General features: G+C 37.7%; 1 protein-coding gene across 1 annotated transcript in view; it reads right to left on the bottom strand.

The window, feature by feature from the left end:
• The window catches only part of ZZEF1 (zinc finger ZZ-type and EF-hand domain containing 1), a 54,088-nt gene extending 37,151 nt beyond the window's left edge, over positions 1-16,937 (bottom strand). The window contains exons 1-18 of the mRNA XM_035900528.1: positions 16,914-16,937; positions 15,937-16,081; positions 14,635-14,829; positions 13,575-13,746; positions 12,678-12,877; positions 11,383-11,593; positions 9,720-9,836; positions 9,307-9,485; positions 8,163-8,261; positions 6,984-7,075; positions 5,796-5,944; positions 5,131-5,242; positions 3,715-3,930; positions 2,721-2,821; positions 2,213-2,382; positions 1,292-1,425; positions 922-992; positions 357-471 (exon numbers count right to left, since the gene is read on the bottom strand). Of these exons, the coding sequence (XP_035756421.1) occupies positions 357-471; positions 922-992; positions 1,292-1,425; positions 2,213-2,382; positions 2,721-2,821; positions 3,715-3,930; positions 5,131-5,242; positions 5,796-5,944; positions 6,984-7,075; positions 8,163-8,261; positions 9,307-9,485; positions 9,720-9,836; positions 11,383-11,593; positions 12,678-12,877; positions 13,575-13,746; positions 14,635-14,829; positions 15,937-16,081; positions 16,914-16,937 (2,502 nt within the window). The remainder of the gene's footprint in view (positions 1-356; positions 472-921; positions 993-1,291; positions 1,426-2,212; positions 2,383-2,720; positions 2,822-3,714; positions 3,931-5,130; positions 5,243-5,795; positions 5,945-6,983; positions 7,076-8,162; positions 8,262-9,306; positions 9,486-9,719; positions 9,837-11,382; positions 11,594-12,677; positions 12,878-13,574; positions 13,747-14,634; positions 14,830-15,936; positions 16,082-16,913) is intronic.
• Between the last annotated feature and the right edge of the window lie 3,733 nt (positions 16,938-20,670).

Below are 20,670 nucleotides of genomic sequence, written 5' to 3'. Positions count from 1 at the left end.
TGACCCTCCTCCATTTACACCTCCCTTAGTGGCATGACCAATTCTAACCTCTCAAGATGGGATGATCGCTTCTGTTTCCTAGTGTTGATAGGGTGCATAATGTCTTGTTCAATGCTACAGAAAAATTCCTCATCTTATACATTACTTACTCTACTATTATGAAATGTTAATGCCTAAAAGAAAATATTTCAATTGGTTGGAAAAACTAATCCTACAGACTTGAATAGCCATGAATAGCTTTATCAGTAGAACAAGAAAGCTGGTTCTTCAGCATACATCTCAGGCACACAGCCTGTGTTTGAATGTGTACAAAAATCACGGCAAAGTAGGAAGAGAAACAGAGCAAAGACCATTACCTCTCTTGCTGCCACTAGCAGAAGAGTATCCATGACTGATAGCACTTCACTTATGTCAAAATTTGCAGAAACTCCTTTCTCCGGTAACAGTAAGAGTCCACCTGGATCTTGATCACTACAGAACAAAGATCTTCTTACTAACCAACAAGCAGCACAGTTCCAAAATACAAATTTAGTTATTCTTGTGACAAATCTGTAGAGAACCTACTGTATCATTACTATGAAAATCAAAAGTGTTTGGGTTCTGATGACTCCAAACTGATTATATCAATACCAACCATCACCATGGACAAACATCACTTAAAAATTTGGAAGACAGCCTAGGAGAAGCCTATGAGCAGTATACTGTAATTTCAGCACCAACTGTTATTCTTGGACAATGTTTTATACAGCTGTTCAATTAACAAACATATTATGTAGTAGTATTCTCCTTTCTAAAGCAAAGTCCTTTATTATTTTGGGGAATTGTTTTCCAGAGGTGTAACACTTCTAAAAAGGATTAGACATGAACTTATTAACAGATGTGGGGTATCAGACAATTATTTTTAATTTCAAGTCCCCTTACCTGAAGTGAGTGCACAAGGATCTGAAGGCAAGATGTACAGATTGCTTATGTTCTTGCTCTGTGATGTTTTTCTAGAAAAGGAAAAAGATTTATTTTTAAGATATGTTCTGTTTCCCTCCTCTGTGAGAAAGAATTATAATTTCTGTGGTCTACTATTCATTTTTGGTAAGAAAGGCAGGGTTAGCTCCTCTTTCTTTGAATAGGCTGCAGAGAGAGAGAAGGGGAGGTAAAAAGAGGCAAAGAAAAAAAATAACGTTTTTATTTTAATAGGACAAAGTTGCAATATTTGACAACAAGAACTCAAATTTGTCCTCTCTTCTGCATAAAGAAAGCAGGTACTAAACAATCTATGTCTCATTTAATGGTTTACCATCATGGTGAAGAGCTGGTGCCGCCTGGTCTGTCTATCTGGGAAAAAGATTGCTGCTCCACTGAGTAAGGTGTTCTTAACTTCCTCTTTTAGCATTTTCATGGGCATGAAGTTACTGTCCCCCATATCCACTACTGCTCATACAAAAAGGAAACAAAATTACAAGTTCAAATTAATGCTCCTTCTAATACATTAGAAGCATAATTCAATTAAATGTGTTATTTTACACAACTCCTTGCGATTCCATTATACACACAGAAAGTGAGGGGCAACTTTCTGACTTCTAGCAAGAAAGATTTTTCTAAGGATGTATTTGTTCATTGAGTAAATTAATTCTAGGAACATTAAGACTTGACAACTATCAAAGCTAATAAAGTTTTCAAGCTGTGACAGATTCTATAGAAACTGATTTATCTCTAGCTTGCTTTTCAGGAGACTGTTAGGTAATTAACAAAAAAAATTACACTTGAATAAAGAGGGTACCATCCTACTACTTCCAACGAAATCTAATGTGTTATTCCCATTCTCTTCACTGGCTCCAGAATCTTCCCTGTAGGTTCTGTAAACGTTACAGGCTCCTTTAAGGTCTTTTGTATTTATGTGAAATATCAGAAATAAATGAACCCCAGTAACATTATAGCTAAAGGATCACCCTGCTGGTTCAAGCAGGTGACACGCTTGGAAGAAGTTTTCTATTGCAGCTGTTTCCAGACCACATGTTGTCAGAAAGTCTATAAAAGCATTTTATAGGGTCAAGGATAGTTTCACTGTGATAGACTAGCACACACTGACCTGAAGAAACAAAGGAACAGTAGCTGACTTGGCCTCTAGGAATAAATATCTTTTCCCAAATTGTGACTATTGTTAACACACTTAAAAGCCAGAACAGATAAAACAGTTAACATATTCAATATAAGTTACCTTCACACAAATGTCTATAAAGTTCTTCTGCAGCTTTTGTGTGATCAAATGTTTTGCTCTGAGAAGCTTCTGGAGGTTTAGCAGTTTTATTGTCTCCAGTAAGTACAGAGAAGCAGCTCTGGAGAAGCTGCAATAGCAGTGTTTGAGCAAAGATGCATTCTTCCCTTGGGCTGTAAGAAAGCATAAAACAAACAGAAGCAAAAACTAGAAAAGCAGCTCCTTTGCACGAAATAGGTAATGCTATGAAAGTCACTACCTCAGATGGATAAAACACACTGAGTAGAGAGCACATAGCCAAAAAAAGTATAGCTACCAGCTAAATTAATCTACATCTCAAGCTTCTACATAACAGTATAGTTAAAAACACATATGGCAGCAATAGGAAAATGTTATTTATGTAAATGATGTAGTTTAGGAAGAAGAAACTGCTGCGACTAAACTAAGCATACTTTATTTATACATACACAGACAGATTAGTGCTCCACCACTCAGCAAAGAAGTTACTTACTTTTGGTGAAGTTTATTGTAAAAATTCCAGAACAGCTGCAAATCAAGGCCTGTGAAATCTAAAAATGACTTGTATTTTAATCCACTCTCCTTCTGTTGAACCTTAAAAAGGCAAAGAAAGTGCAGGATTGGAAAATTAACTCTACAGAGAACACTTTAGAAAAAGTAAATCTCTGAGCACTGGGCTTAAATCAGCCTGGTTTCCTATAAATTTGCAGCTAACAGAATTCCAGTGTAAGTTCTATCAAGGATATTCCAGTGTCTAAATGTGACAGTTCATGCTGAAACCTTCCCCTTCAGAGCTACTAACAAGGATTTTCTCCTCTTCCCAGATGTCTAGTCCCCCATCCCTGTCCTCCACCATCAAAAGATTTTATAACCTCTACTTCTTCAACTAATTCAACTGAAAGTAAGTAATAGCCAAAAGAAGACTGCCCATGGTTCAGAATCAAAGTTGAAAAGGCACAGATGCACGCACTGTATGAACATGGTTTTCACATGTGTCCTCAGCAGTAGGGTGCATCATGCTGGCATACATCAGCATACGCCCACCATCTCTCTCAACTGTATACATCTCACCTAGATGTTTACAGAATTATTTCAGATAAAAGGAGGACATGTTTTAATCTATGTTTCAACTTTTCTATTTACCTCTCTAAGCACTCTTCCCCAAGCTTGCTTCAGAAATAGCTACATTATCTAACAGAGACTAGAGCATCCTTCTGTTGCATGTACTTCACCCAGCATTGTAAGCTGATGCTAAAAAATGGTGCTTAACTCTCTCCTAGACCCAAAGTGAGCATATCCCTAGCCAACTTCAGTAAACATACATAGAATGCTGTTTTTCAGAAACCATTTTTTTTCTCCATGGCACAGTTTTAACAGTTAATAGTAGCAAGACTTTTCCTTATCCATTCACAATCACCGTTAAGCATAGCCTTATTACTTTTAGCATGGTAAATACACGCTTAAAAAGAACTAAGAATTAAAAATACCAGGTCCTGTGCCAGCTGCTGAATGAAATGAAGCGTCTTCAGGAGAAGAGTTGTGCCACAAACTGTATCGTCATCAGTTTTCCTGCACTGCAAGCAGTTCATGCTCCTATTGGGCTCATCCCGCATAGGCCGAAGATAGCCAAGAACATTCAGGCCTTGAACTCCGAGCCGTTCTGCTGTGTCTTGTCTTGTGCACAAAAACTTTATCATCAAGTACTAGAAGGATATAAACACAGTACAAGATTTGGTTTTAAAAGCTAGTACAAATTTGGCTTTTAAAAGACATGAGGGCACATACGTGAGGAGACTGCAGGTGGGGTGCAGGGGGCCTTATTGCCTGTCAGAAGTTTAAAATACTGAGCCTGAGATTCAGACTAAGCTTGAACTCCAAAAAACTCCCACATCCATAAAAATCACAGAGCTGGTTCTGCAACCCCTATAAGCATCTGCAAAGTTAGTTTATTCATTATCAGTTCCATTCATTCTGTGTACTTGGTTCCCTGGCTCTACAGTTACAGCATTTTCGCAGGTTAAAAAATTATTAGCTGCATTAAAAGCAAGCAGAGGACCAATATGTAATATTTAAAACATACTTTTATGCAATCTGTCCACACTGAGGTACAGAACACAAAGCTGAAGGGAACAGCAAGTTCTGCCATCCAAATGTACTTAGTAACTCTGCACACTCATAAGTCTCAGGGACTAAGGGTTACACTGACAACAGCAGAATGGCTTAGCAAGCAGTGACAGTTTTAGAAAAATTCCCAGTTGACTTATAACTGTGCCACCACTTCTGCCAATTTCCACAGTACAAAAAAGGAATGGGGAACTACGCAACAGCTGACTCCAGAAACAAGATAAATGCAGGATTTGAAAAGCAAAGTTTCCTACTTAAGCACTACAAATCAAAGCCCATATTCTGCCATTCTTGAAACAGAGAAGTCCCACATTCCCCAAGAAAACCAACCTAACTGATGGAACTGCTTAGTAATTGTTTGTCCCTTATAACAAGGGTTGAAGAACCTGGCTCTGAAAGAATAAATGCTGTAACTATGCTGTAGTTAACTCATCTGGATATTAGAATAAAGTAACAATCACGTCATTCTTTTTAGAAATATTACCTCATGATAAAACCAGTAGTCTGCGCATTATCACATAATTTTTGCATTGAATTTGATTCTGAAGCACCATTTAACTACAACTATGTATGTGTACCTACAGAGAAAAAGAGTAGAACTCGGAGGACAAAAGTTGAATCATTCATTTAACCAGAAGCCCATTGATTTTTACCTCTTCCCAGAAGATTTCTCCTTGCACAAAAGAGAGTTACGTTTATTTCAATTGGCATTACAACGAAGCACAGAGATGAGCCTCTGCTCACTGTGACTGGCCCAATGGATTTTCACGATTTCTTACCTGGGAAATTCTGCATTGCTGCATTTTGACATCAACTTCATCCCATTCTTCTTCCACTTCAAACCAGCCAATAGGATCATCATCTCCCAAATCATCACACGAACAACTGCTTCTATGTATAAAAGAATGTAACAAACTTTTAAAAGAAAAAGTATAAAGAAACTGCAAAGCTGTTGATATTCTACCAAAATATTTTTAGCATGTTATGGCTATAAAGATGAGAAGAAAGAAAACAGAAGCTTCCACATACCCAAACTCTATCACATGCAAGGTAAGAAAATTAGGGAAATCTTTTTAGTCCCAGTCCCTAACCTCCCCTCACTCCTAAGCAACAGTTCTGAGAAAGTAATTTCATAAAAGCTAATGAACATACGATCTTCCTATAAATTGTTTCTGTTACCAGTGATCTGCACCTCAAGTAGAAAAGTTTGGTTTATTATATCCCTTTTTAAACAGGTCTTTAAATCAAGAGGTTGAAAACAGCCGTATACATATTTCCTCAAATACATCAAATTGATGCTCATTAAAATCAAACAAGTAACAATTAGATGATGCATCATTTTTAAGTCATTTGGAACAATTCTCAGTAGTGCAACTGGCATTGCAAAAAAGATTTAATATAACATTCATCTTCCATGCATTCATTACAAAAAGTCCACCTATACCTGTCTTTTAAAAATTGTTTGAATTCCCGCAGCTTCCATTTGTCATAGCTTTCAAATCTTTTGAAGTGCTCCTCTGCGTGGAACTTTTCTGAAGCACTATTATAAGCAAACAACAGCCCACACTGGGCCCCAATGGCACCTCTTCGGACCTAAAAGACAAAATTGCAAGCAATGTATTAAAACGCTGACAATAAAAGAAGGTGTTGCTTTCACAGAAAAAAAAAAGTCATGGAAAGCAACAAAGTACTAACAAAACTGACCTCTGGAATTGCACTTTTTACCTAAAGAAAAATGAAACACATTTAGAGAAACATTTTGAAAATTTCTGTAACTCACTGAATCAGGATTATGTACATGGTTAATATTTGCTACATTTATCGCTCTGCTAGCACTCTAACATTAACTACATTTCACACATATTAATTCTCATTCAACTTTCATATACTTTTTAATTTAAAAAAAACAAACAAAAAATTAAAGTTACATATCCCAGTATCATTACTCTGCAAAACAGCTTAGCTGCCTCTCCAGCTCCAATTAGAATTTACTTGCCAGAAGGCCATCCATGTTTAATTCTCTTTGACATTGAGATATGCTTCCTTGTTCCAGGAATTAAGCTACTGCTTTGTCATAAATAAAATAAATAAATAAAATAAAAAGCTGCAGAAATCTCACTCAAGTTTTGTCCTGGACATGAGATTTAATTACAAGACCTTGCTTTTAAACCAGATAAAATCACTCCAAGTGTTCAAATTATACTGATGTCTCTAAAAAGAATTTGAAAGACCCTACATTTAACCTGAACTCACATACTATATTTCTTGAAATCTGCTATTCACAGAGTTGAAAGTTATTTTAAGTAGAAGGTATATAAACTTACAAATAAATCCATACTCTTTAGAGAGAAGCCATACACCTAAGGCTCACTGGTTTGAGTCTATTACAACATATAGACAAAAGCAATAGAAAATAAATGTCTTTACTACATGCTTGTTGTACCCTGAAACAATTTAAGACCTCCATTTCCTTAAGATCTCTGTGACTAACATAAAAGTAAAACCCCAAAATAACACTATTGCATGACTAATTTAATATTTCAATTCATACAAAAAAGAAATTCTAATTCTACTGTACCATCAGGGAAAAAAAGCAAGCCTTCTATTTGAAAAGCACAGAGGAACTACATACCTTTATTCTAATTTGTGTCACTTGAAATGAAGATTCAGTTCCAGTAGAAAGAATGATACTTGCTCTGGTCTTCCCAGTTTCAGTAAGAAAACCTAAAGCAGCAGTGGGAATGGAATGAGGTTGGAAGGACCGCTAGTGCGAGTTGTTTGAAAGAGAATACCAAGATTGTAGACTAAAGGGGGGAAACAAAACCACAATGCTTTTCTAGTGAAATGCTCATTAGGAAAGGTTTCCAAATAAAAGAGTAAAAAACATGTAAAAAGACTGTATCATGTTAGTATACACTCCCACAGAGCATACACTGGTCTCTCCAGCCAGTGTCTCTCTTGGGGCTGTGGTATCTGCAGCAATTTCAAGAGTGTTTCCTTATTAAAGGTTATTAGTAACTCCCAAACATTACTTTGGCTTGTGGCTCTGTTCACCGATATAATTCACTGTTCCCCAAACTGTGATCCACAAAACAACAGAAGGCAATCCATGAAATAACTAAAGAATAAAATCAAACACTACACACGAGCAAACACAGGGGTAAAATAAGCATTTAGAATGCGTCTGATTTTCTGTCACAATAGTTTTCATTTACCAGTAGTACAGCACAAGACAATACACAATTTTTTTAAAAAAGAGTAGGTGGCATCTCACTTAAAAAGGAGATCAAGAAACACAAACCTCATTCTTTAGGTTGCATCCAGTAAATAAAAACATTGCATTAATGAAGACAGGCTTTAAAGGAGAATTAATAGTTACATGCAGTCAGTGAAAATTTCAATGAGTTCTACCATATCTCTCCATCAATATTTGGAAAGCCAGCAGTGAATGATTCATGATTTCAACCCACAAATTGTGCTCTAGCATAATTTTCTTTGTGACAGCTCTTTGTTGACTTCCACACAGAATATCAATAATTCTCCCCAAAATGCAATCTTTCTGTTTTGTTTTAACAATAAACTGGCTCCTGAGAAACCCCCCCTATTATAAAATAGAATTTACATACTGTTTTGGTTTGGTTGGGGGGGGGGTTGTTGCTGTTTTGCCTTTTTTTTTAAGTACAGATCTTTCATATCATAAAACTACTGAGTAGCACCAAATATACATAAATATATATGGAACAGCAGCACAGAATTGTTAACAGCCCTTGTGTCTGGCTGAGTATTCTGGATTTTAAGTCCAGGCTCTTACCATCCCCAGTCCATGGCTCGACAAGGAGGTTTTCAGGCCCTGATTTATCTTCTTTTCCCTTTACATCACATGCTTGCAGAGTTAGTCGTAAGGGTTTTCCTAAGTAAGAAAACCAACAGGTTTATCAAATTCATTAAAAAGAAAAAAAGTAAAATATGCTTTCTAAAGTTCTTCATACAGAAAACAAATGGAAAAAATTACAATACTATGAGATTCTTACCATTGTCAGGCAAAAAGAGGTGGAAGAAGCTGGAGTATAAGAGTTACATTAATCTAAAATAGCTCAAGTTTTAGATACAGACAGAAGGACAACAAAGATCACGACAACTAATGTTCCTACAACTGTTTGCACACTTTGGAATTCACAATACAAGAAATACCACACTTGTCTTACAGAAGCAGCAGCTACTCCAGGAAAAACAAAGCAATTTTCAAAACTTTTGAAAGTAAATACTAATATTGTAATTATAAAATAACTAATGTGTTCTTTGGCACAAGCCCAGAAGTCCTGACAAAACATACTAACAGGCAAACAAAGGGAAAAATTCCTCATGAGAGACTAATGATAATCTCAGAAGCTGACACCTGAGAAAAATACAGATTTATCAAAAAAGTCACAGTCAATATAGCAAAATCTTACCACCTTATGCCAGACCATGCACAGCCCTACACTTATGACATACCCAGATTCATTTGTAAAAGTGCAAATAAAAGAACTGTAAATAGATGCGAATGACATTACATTTAAAAAGCATCTTAAATTTGTGCATGTCTGCAAGAGAGACCACTTACTGAGGCTAAACATACAAAAACATCTGTTGCTGGAAGAATAAAAATACTTGATGTCATTTGCCTTTTATACAACACAAACACTATCACCATCCTGATATAGGGGCACTATCTACAAAGTTCATGTTTTCTCCCTCAAGATGATCCCACCTGGTTCAATTCTTAGATCCCAAAAAGCTGATCTAATCACCAACTTTTAGGGCAATTCAGGTTCACAGGCCACCTTCTTGGTAACAGTTGTTAATTTCGAAGCCTTGCATAATTTTAAACCCCAACAGAACAACAAATAAAACAACTCAAAGCTGCATATAGTCTTAAGTATGTACAGTAAAGGATCTAACAATTATTCATTTACCGTATTTATACAGCAGGTTCTGTCTGACTGTTGCCATGGAAGCGATAAGGGATGAAGCCTTGTATGGAGTGTCCAGATGATCGGTGATGGTACAAAGGGAACTTACTACTTTAGCAACACTCCCCCTGGCTAAGGCAAAGGCCAAGAGTGTAAGTTCAACCTCTGGAGTAGTACAACAACTGGGGAGGAAAAAAAACCCAACAGTATGAAAAGAAAACTCAGGACAAGGACACTGGTTTTAAATAATGACAAATTATGCTCACATGGAAAAATCTAAGGTGCCTGTTTCTTAATGTCTATGAATTTTTCAAAATAGTAAAAAAAGGCCAGATGAATAAAAATGAGATTAAGTTGCTATTCAAATTCTTCTAAACCATTTCCTGCTGCATCAAAATACATCAACACAAACTCACCTTGTTATTCTTATAAGGAAGCTATCAACTTCTTCCAAAACATTTGGAGACAAGAAGCTTGAAAAATCTGTAGAGCCCGGCGTTAGGGATAGAGGTGGCATATGTTGCAGCGCTTTCCTAGTAAAAAGGATGGAACATAACATCAGAAAACCAGACAGGATTGGAGAAAACAGACTTCTAAAATTAATTAGACATTTGACTCTTCATGCTTTTTGTGATCAGGTCTCTACAAATAGCTTCAGAGTGTAGAAAACTTATTTACACAGAGAATCTTCAAAAGGTAAAAACAGTATTGCATTCTAGGCAGGGAAAGTTCAAGGACTGCTAGGTAATCCTGCATCTAGTCTCACGGTCTCAGATTTAATGAGACAAATAAATCAAGGGGTTTTGAATTAAATCTGTGACAGCATTAGAAATAGCTTAGTGTCCAAGTACTGCTTCATTTTAAATAGTCCTAAAATTGAGCAAGAACCCGTTACTAAAGGGAAAGTTGCTTTTCAATTCTTTCAGAACAGTTACAGAAGTTGAGAGAAGCTTGTTAGCTCAGATCAGAATTTTTGTTTGATTTCTGAAGATAACGTAGTAACTCCTGAAAATAGGAATTCTTAAGTGGTTTTATCAAAGTCATTCTATCTAATACTAAAGTGTGGGTTTTATAATTCCAAACACTGAATTTTTAATTCCTGAAAGCATATTTTTAATCAAGATTTCTCCATTATAACTTTTCTAGGCTGCATTAGCTCAGTATTCATGTTACATTTTTTTAAAAATATCTAAACTGTATCAAAACTGAAGGCCCTCAGTTTTAGTAAAGCTTGTAACTATGAACCCTCCTCAGAAGTAAGCATGTATAAAGTTATCTAAACTTTAAAGAGGATTCATACATGACACAAATTAAAAGATAGGCTTAATGGACTTTAGCCTACAGTATTCATTAACCTAACGACAGCAGTGCTCTTAAGCATGGTGGCATCACGCTAAGCTCTGTAAAAGCTGATGTGGGCGTGTAGCGATTTTACTAGGATTCCAATCCTTCAAGTCATCGAGCAGAAGCATTTGGCAGCCAAACAAGGAAATGTTACACAGAAAATGGCCAATCGCCACGAGCAAACATCTGCACAGAGATATTGCATGCACCCAACTATACCCCCATGTAACACGACAAGGCACTACACAAGCAAAAATTGCTGAAAATTAAGCTAAATTAAGCTCCAGTCATAAGTGGAAGCTGTCCAATATTTGTAAGCAATAAAATTAACAACAAAAATTAATTTTAGGCTTCTCAAAATTATTATAAGTCAAATGATAGGTTAAAAAGATGTATTTTCCATTGTCCATTCAGTCATCGCTTAACAACTAGGTTAGATACAACAGCATGGAGAATTACACTTGTCCTAAGTATGTGCAAATGGATAAAAGAGAAATATCTAAATTTAAACAGTATGATAGCTAAAAATATGTTTGAACACCTTAATGGAGGGAGTGGAAACCAGTTATACAAGGTAGATTACTTTACTAAAGCTGGAAGTATTTAAAAAAAAAAAAAAAAAAAAAAAAAACAAACCCCAAGGGAGTTTGGAGATTTCTTTTACAAAGCTGGAAATATTTAAAAAAAAAAAAAAAAAAAAAAAAAAATCACACACCATGGAAGTTTGGTACTTACTGAGTATTTTGTAAAATAGTGTGAACAAATGCTGGATTTGTTTCCATGGAAGCTGTTACCAGAGAGGTCAACAGAGACCAGTACCAGATAGCCGAAGCATCACAGACAGAGACGCCCACCTTCTTAACTCTTTGATAACCGATGGCTCTGAGTCCATGGATTCTAGTGTCACACCCATCACTAAGGCAACGCTTGATGTTTATCTGTACATCTGCCAAAATACAAAATAGAATTTTTTTCCCATTTCTTCTGCTGGATTAGATCTAGAAGAATCCAGATATTCAAAACAGTAATTACTGCAAAGCCTCTTAGAAAACCAGCAGCAGATATGTAACAGTTCACCCACGTATTGACAACTATACATGCATTTCTTTACTGTGCACCCTATAATGCGGAAAATTTAGCCTCTGAATGACCTGTGTCATCGGTTACATATTGTACAACTAGAAATTAGGAAAAACGTAGTAAAAGACCCTCAAAGTGGAAAACCGATTCTAGATTATTTCACTAGTACCTTTTTACCTACACACATATAAAGTATCTTGGGCGTGGTAGTGGAGAAGGTAGGGAAAAAGAGTAAAGCCTAAAGGCAAATTTTTAAGTTACATAAAGATTTTCATATAAGTTCTTGACCATTATGTATAGCTAGCATTGTCCTAGTTACTTTTGACGAACAACGTCCTTGCTGCCTGCTTCCATGGCAGTGAAAGTTCAGCTTAGTGAAAAGCGCCTATTTGAATCAAAGGGACAAAATTTCTGAAGCTGCAGGAACCATCTTAGGAAGGAGCAGCTTTCTTCTGATTGATTCCAACACAGCACCCACAGATCTACCAGACTTAAAAATAGCACTACTTAAGAATCCTTACCATAAAACCTGCTTTACAAAAATCATCTGACCAGCTCCAGAGTTTTGCTACCCTCCCCCCCACAAAAAAAAGCTTGCTCAGAAGCAGATTCTTTGTTAGATACTATTACCCAGCAGATGCTTTCACTCTGCAAGCAAAAATATTTTAAAATTGCCCTGTGCCTTCAAATTGAGAGGCTAAACCCATATCTTTAGTCATTCTAGCTCTTCAACCCTTAGCCCAGGTTAGACAGATGCCATAAGACTCTGAGGACTCTCTTACAGGCTAGAAATTAAACTGCAATTAAAACAATTCCTCTGAACCAAGGACAAGGTCAAAAGTTTCTGCTCTAATGATTGACATTTCAACACATCATTCTATGATCTACCCAACCTTTCATCTTCAAAAAAGCAGCAAAACAATATACCAATGGTATCTTTATTGACTCACACATCTGACTAATGTTAGCGTTTTCCAACAGTGTTACGTAGCCAGTGATATTGCTTGGAATGTGAACATCTCGGACCTCCTGAAGACTGCTGGCATTCCTTCCCACTGCCACTGTAACTTGCTGTGGCATGTAACTCTGGTCATTAGCTGCCACCGCAATGGACAGATGTCTCAAAACAACATCTGGTTTCATCTTTAAACTGCAAAGCAAAGAAGGTAAAACAGTTCTTGCAAAGAGAAGATAAGCCAAGCACTTCACTTTTAGCTAAGCTTCACTCAGTTTCCCCTTCTACAAACACAAATAAATCCACTGGAAATTACCTAATGCTTCACAAGTATCACCAACTCCATATTATGGTGGATGAGTTAGACAACTTGTAATTGACTTAAAAGACACTCTCTCTGATAATGAGAATGTAGATTTTTCTGTTGTTCAGCTACTTAACTGAGAATTCATTCCTCAAGAATAAAAAGGTAGTGTCAATAATGACCAAAATAAGATTTATTTTTTTTTGTTAAAGTATACATTCTATACATACTACCAAAAAAACCCATTAAACATTTCCATTTCACAGAGCAGTAACTTTCTAGACAGTGGCAAAGCGCTTCTGTTCAAGTACTAACTACTGCATCTGTAAAACAGTTTGGAAAGCTTAGCTACAAAACAAGGGGATGTGTCAGCATGGAAGATGCATGCATTTTACAGGTGAACACTTTTACTTGGTGATTAGGCCTTTAAACTTTATGCAGAGATTAACGACTTCTGCTTTCAACTATACTCATCTGTCGCTTATTTAATTCCACTTTCCCCCCCTCCCTCCCCATTACACCCCACTGGCTGTAAAACCTAAGGACTAACTACCCCAAAACTCAGCTGTGTATTGCTGTGTCACTCACCGTATCCAATGTGAGCGTGCACTTCCATCCGACTGCCAGAAGGATGTCGTTTCTCCATTTGTCATCTTGTCAATATCAGCAGAATTGGATGAGGTTTCTATGTGAGTATAGCACTTTGTGACAGACTTCAGTTTGTCCAACTCCTGATTACCATTCAAGTCACTGGGGTATTCTGCAAAGAAAAGAAATCACTCATAACATTCTTCTTTTGCTTGTTTTTGAGAATTGTTCTACCTTTATAATAATTATCTCATGTAATTAACTTGTTGGCACAGAACACAGCTCCTGAAGAAGTGTTTCTGACAGAACCTAGAAGACAGGAAAGTTTCACTTCAGATGAAATCACAATAATCTCTATCTACCACTTGCAGTATGAAAACACCTACCTTGCCTGGAGTTCAATATCCTTTATCTCCTCTCATTACTGGCCTCATCAGTGCTTTATTGTTATGATGACAAAATACAAGCAGATGAGAGGAAAAAGTAAAAAACTATGGAGAAGACCTCAGTTCAGCTATTCTAGAAAAGGGACAAAGCAGACTGTTTCCCCAAGTCACTTGATCTGTTTCAATAGAATTGCAGAGACCTGAAAATATCAAGTCAAGCTGTGAAGAAAAGGAGCCCTCCCTCTAGGGAGACAACCAGGACAGTACCATCTGAAATACAATAAAAGATTCACTACCTCCACCCCAAAACAATATATTATTTTTTAATACTTAACAATCAACTTCAGAAAACATTCACCTTCACATGGAAACTCAGTTTCCAGCAACTAGTAGAAATATTTGACAGAATAGAGACTATCGCAAATTGGTAACCATCATTCTGAAATGGGTCAGGAGAAAGATGAAAAACATCCCAGTGTGTTACTCTGACTGCTAGGCAGTTCAGAAATCAATTTATGTGCCTCAAAAAACCACAAAAGCATGCAGATCTATTTCATAAAACATCACACCTGTTAAAGATTGAACAATAAAGACAGCTTTTTATTTTATCTGTATTCTCTTCTTCAAGCTAGGGTTGTCCTACCATCCTGAAAAAAAAGGAAGATATTACATACCTCTCTCTTTTAGGAGAAGTCGATCTAAAGAATCCTTCAGTACAGAAGACCGCATAGTACAAATATTGTTGAAGTACTCCAGCACTGGGTAAGGGATGGCAGTACTAGAAATCCGATTGCGGTGCAAGAATCTCAGTATCATTGAAGCATGAAGACCGAGACGCTCTTTTGATTCGGAAAATATATCAATAAAACCTAGAAAGAGACATTATTTCTATCTTTGTTGCAATATTTTCCCCCTCTACATCTTATTACTAGGTAAATCCAAATTAAGCATGGGAGCAAACGTTGGAACTACATTCCACCATACGAAGTAGCCCAAGTTTGCAACCTTTACAGGACTGTGAAAGGTGCAGACAAATATTTTTGCCAGTTACTTGAAATGCCTGAAGGTGTTCAAAAAAATGATGAAAAATCTTATTTCTTATGCTTTTTTTGCTGTCCCAAAAGTTCCAAACCCTCACCTTCAATATCTAGGTGAAACAGATGTTGCTTGGCTAACGAGCTGATGTACTCACATTGCTCACCTTGAGCTACGCTAAGCGTCTCGCTTTGGCATTGTGGATTATTCCCAAAGAGGTGCCTAATCCCTTCCACCAACTTCCTAAGAAATGTCAGCTCCTGAACAGTGGTACTCTGAATCACAGTGCACTTAGATGCATAGAGTACTACCCTGTAAGTACTCTCTGCTGACTTATCTGTTATCCAGTTCTAACACTTCTTGTCTGATCCTCTAAGGCAAATCCCCTTTAGCCACTTATCATCAAAAGCTTGGAAGGAAAGCCAGTAACTGATACTTATCTCAGAAATCAAATTCTGGAAACTGACACTTTCCAAACTATATGCTATAAAATGTGAATTATGTTGTAGCAGGATTTCAAATGCTAAATAATAATAATATAATAATAATAATAAAGGATATGACTCATCACCTGAAACAGACTCAGTGGAGGATTTATTCCTCCAGTTACCAAGTACTTGCATTAGTGAGGCACTCACCAAAATTTTGCAAGGAATTGTTTTCTGTCTGTGACATAAACCAAACAAGGATAAGAAGCTCCCCAGTCACACAGAGAAGAAAATAATGGTTATTTATGAAAGTAAGTTAGCTGGACATAATTATGGGAAATTTGTAATTTACAGCAACTTCACATGTTTGATACTAGAGAAGCGAGAATGACTTGGTCTATGGTTTTGAGACGATTAGGACAAACAACACCATTAAAGCAATTTACTGAAGCAGCACTCCTTATATAGGGCAGGACTTGGGAAACCATTTGTTTTGTCACTCTGTTCTCATACCTGGAACTAGTGAACAAGCTTGCAGTTGCCTGATTACATGGCTAAGCTCCCCTTGAAGATTAGCTCCACTAGAATTCTTGAGAGCCTCCAGCATATTCTCCACATCTACGGTGCCATCTCCTTCAGCATCAAATTGTGCAAAGGCCTGAAGAGGAACAAAAAAATAAAATTTATTTCAGCATATTTACTTCAAGCAGAAATTCAAGCCATCCCATAGAAACCATAGCAGTAAACATTCTAACACCATTAAATAAAAATCAAAATAATCCGTTTTCCGTAGTATTGAATTCATGACAACAGGAAACAGCCTGGCTGGCTGGAAATCTGCAGACTTTAGTAAGTTTTAAGGCATTTGCTCTGCCTTCCTAGAAAAGTCAACTGTAGTTATGCTTAGGTGGAGACAGCACATCATCTGTACCAGTGCATCACAGAATCACAGAATGGCAAGGATTGGAGGGGACCTCGGGAGATCACCCAGTCCAACCCCCCTGCTAAAGCAGGTTCTCCTAGAGCATGTTACACAGGACTTCATCCAGGCGGGCTTTGAATATCTCCAGAGAAGGAGACTCCACAACCCCCCTCGGCAGCCTGTGCCAGGGCCCTGTCACCCTCAAAGTAAAGAAGTTTTTCCTCATATTCAGCTGAAACCTCTTATGCTTCAGTTTGTGCCCATTGCCCCTTGTCCTGTCGCTGAGCACCACTGAGAAGAGTCTGTCTCCGTCCTCGTGACATCCACCCTTAAGATGTTGGTATGTGTTGATGAGGTCCCCTCTCAGTCTTCTCTTCCCCAGGCTGAACAAGCCCAACTCTCTCAGCCTTTCCTCATAGGGGAGATGCTCCAGTCCCTTTATCATCAGCGGTACCCATCCACCTGACATCCACAACTATGAAGAAGGTGCTCACAAAAGAACACCAAAAAGCTCTTCCATTAAAGGGCGAGTTTGTTCTATAGGCCGTTACCATCCATTGCTCATTACCGCTGCGTGAATCTCACACTGCATCCACTCAAATTCTTTCAGGTTTTAAATATTTTCTCTACTTAACAGAGCGTCCTTAGAATCAGAATATTTTTTTAATAGGCATCTCCTTCCACATACTCTTCTCCTACACAAGATACCGGTTTAACAAAGTTCGTAAAAGTATTTGTGAAAACACTAGAGAGAATTAGAAAAGATTTTTTTTCTTCTGACTGAAGGAAACCAGCTTTATTAACTTTGACCTTAACATAATTTTTTAATACAAAAAGTTGTGTTGAGCATATATAAAAAGTAACTCACACAGCTATGCATTTCACATCTTTGTACTAACAAACATACACAGTATTTTTATTCAGCTATAAGCCTATAAAACAGAACCAAGCTCATAAATGTATTTTTTTTTAACGTGCCACTTCAGAGAACTTGTGATCCAGTGACACACTGCTATTAAAAAAACTAGCTATATTTTTACAATCACATTTAGTCTTGAAACGGACTTGTTTAACTGCTAAAAAACCAAAAACTGAACGTACCCCAAAAAGAAATGCAGTATTTCAGGAACATCGTTTTTATTTTTTTCCTCATATAAATTGGGAATGCACCTACAAAAGATATTTCTTTACAAGCAAGACTTCAGTCTCCCAGCCCTGAACTTGGTATTTCAAGTTCAGCTCCACAGCCAAGTACACCTGGCCTCTAAGAACAGATCATCTCACAAGTATCTGACAGAGCAAGAAATCGCTGTTTGGGGGGAAGCTTGTGCTTGAATCTCTTAGTTTGCTACCTGATTATCTGGATGTACCATTAAAAGCACTATCCTAGACAGAAATAATCTAAAATGATTAGATCAAAATAACCTGCCAATTAACCATGGCATAATTACACCACTTAAATGAGAGCAAAGTCCTCAGAAGACAACAGGCTCAAAATGCTGTATTTTAGCTGACTAAAGCTCCAATGGCACTTCTGTGGCACAGATCTGAACTTAAGCTTAGGAGTTTTACAAACTCTTGATAAACACACATGAAGCTGAAGCCATGCTAACAATGATCACCTTTAAAAAACTTAATTCTTAGTAGCAAAGAGGACCAGTGCAAAAAACTAAGACCTAGAGGACAACAATACAGAGGGAATTAATTGTTGCCAGAAAAGTTTAAGGTACAGTTTCGTACCATGCCATTCTTGCCATTAGGGCTTTTGCTTCTCATATTTGAAATCAAACTGTGCAATTACTAAAAATATGAAGCAAACAAGTGAGCAAGTTTTGTGATGTCACTGGCGAAAACAAACCACACACAAGATGACATGGCTGGATCTGCTGATCGCTACTTTAAACCAATTCCTTATACTTTCTTGGAGGGAGAGATTACCACATTATGTGCTTTCCTTTGCACCTTAATGCAGTATTTTGTTATTTTATTTTTAAACTCTTCCTATAAGCTCAGGAGATTGCACTGACCCTAGAACTCTAAAATCATTTTTTTGACTGTTCAGTATAACTTACACTCTATATTTGACAGAAAACATACACCATTTACACTGCTCAGACAAGCTGCCCTATGTGATGGAGGTATAAGCAAAAAAAAAAAACCGAACAAAAAAAACCCAGTATGCAAATCTGTACTCAAGAGCTTTTGAGTTGTGTTCACGATTGGGACACAATACAAATGCAGTAGCAGCTTTACCACAACCCTGCTGCATTCTGCTCCTGTATTAAGCCCACACAATTCCTACCCGGTTCAACCCTGAACATGAAGAAACATAAAAGAAACATCTTCCCTAGGAAATGATGGCTAAGGTAGCCACTAGGAAACCCGGCACATGGGAAAATTGCCCCTTCATCTCACAGGCAGCTCAGGAGTTGGACACCATGGCAGAATATGTAAAGTGTGACTTAGGAAAACTCTGTATTTCACCCTGCACTCTCAGTAGAACTGAAGCATTAATGTTTCAAGCAAAAGTTGGATACGTTACGTGGTAGCTGCCGAAGCACTAATGAGTAAAAAAGGATTCAGAGGTTCAGTTTATCTAGAAAATAGATTTTGCATTTAAACAGAGGCTCATTTTGTCCATAAAGCATTCAAAGTATGTGGTTCACAAGCCCCACACTGAGAATACAAAAACTTAATGGGCAGATCAAAACTTAGTCTGTGCCAGACACGATTCCATAAGCATTAAAAAGTGAAACCTATTGACGTGCCACCCACAAACTACCTTCTCATCAGTGTAAAATATATCCTGTAAATCTAACATACTACAGCCCATGGGCTAGTGCCAGTTATAGAAACAATGAGATCAAGGTTTTCCACACAACTCCCAGCATCCAACCTCGCAGGGTAGACAAGATGTGACCACATATCCGCACCATGATAAATCCTTTGACGAGTTTTTTCCCCACTCCCAAGAGCAGGGGAAAAAAAAAAAAAAAAAAAAAACAACAAAACTAAACCAAAAAACCAAACCCTATATTATTCATGCAGAGAAGAATGTGCGACACAGACAATCCTCAAAACATTTCAGCTGCCCGCAAAGCTCAGTTGTTTGTATTAACAGAAAGAACCCCGATGGACTAATTGCACTCTTACCGTCGTTACAAATGAAGAATTGTTCTTTATTGGCTCTTGTAAAGGAACTGGAAACGGAGAAGGCATTTTAGTGAGCTACTCTAAAACAGTCTGGTATAAACATACCTATCTGTACAACAACATTAATCTCTTCCCGGTTTCCAGTAGTTTTGTTAATATGTCAGCACTGATTTCAAGGAGCATATGTGTGATTTAACAGTTTACCGAGTTATTCCACTGCTCAGGAGCAATACAAAGACTGGAGGAAGTGACTGGTGAGACTCAGGAACTGCATGCAGTAAGAAATTCAGACACAACCACTTTCTCAACTGAGTGTGAAATTCCCAACATGGTATTCTACTGCATTTTAGCTAGAGAGTAAAGCTAAAGATCAAATGTCCTAGATGTCAAGTTCCCCATATTCCTTCCCACAGCAGAAAGGAAACTGTACTCTCTTCTACCATCAAAACTTCACCATAAGACCTTCCGTCTGTGGAGGGGGAACTCTGTTACACTGCTCGCTTACAAGTTTTCCAAAACTCTTACTTTGCAATACGTAACGAGATACTTGAAGATTTCGTTGCTGGTTTTGAAAAGCCACAATAAAATTAAGTCTGGTAAACTTGGACTTGCCGATGCCGTTAAGAAGTACCTCAGAGGAATTACTTGTACAGAATTTCCTCTCTGTGCTACCACCAGCTGTGCCAGTGGTAGCAACAGCAGAAATATTGTTGTAAATAACCACTTTATTCACCAGGGGCTGCCGAGCACAATCACCAAAACCGAGTTTTGAAAAGCCACAATAAAATTAAGTCTGGTAAACTTGGACTTGCCGATGCCGTTAAGAAGTACCTCAGAGGAATTACTTGTACAGAATTTCCTCTCTGTGCTACCACCAGCTGTGCCAGTGGTAGCAACAGCAGAAATATTGTTGTAAATAACCACTTTATTCACCAGGGGCTGCCGAGCACAATCACCAAAACCGAGCATGAATTAAAAAAATAAGCGTCTGTACATTGGCAGCCTCCTTATCCGCAGCAGCAACCGCTCCTTTAACCCTGTTGTGAGGAGCCTCTGGCCGGGCCTTGCCCCGGTTACCTGGAAGGGGCAGGCGGGGTCTCCGGGTCGGGTCAGTGGCCCCGCTGAAGGGGCCGTGGCCCGGGGGGGGCCCCCCAGCAGGACCCCCGGGGGGT

This window comes from Egretta garzetta, unplaced genomic scaffold (genome assembly GCF_000687185.1).
Source record: "Egretta garzetta isolate BGI_Z169 unplaced genomic scaffold, ASM68718v1 scaffold108, whole genome shotgun sequence".
NCBI classification, from domain to species: domain Eukaryota; kingdom Metazoa; phylum Chordata; class Aves; order Pelecaniformes; family Ardeidae; genus Egretta; species Egretta garzetta.
The sequence above is the reverse complement of the archived record's forward strand: the minus strand, read 5'-3'. Positions and strand labels throughout refer to the sequence as shown.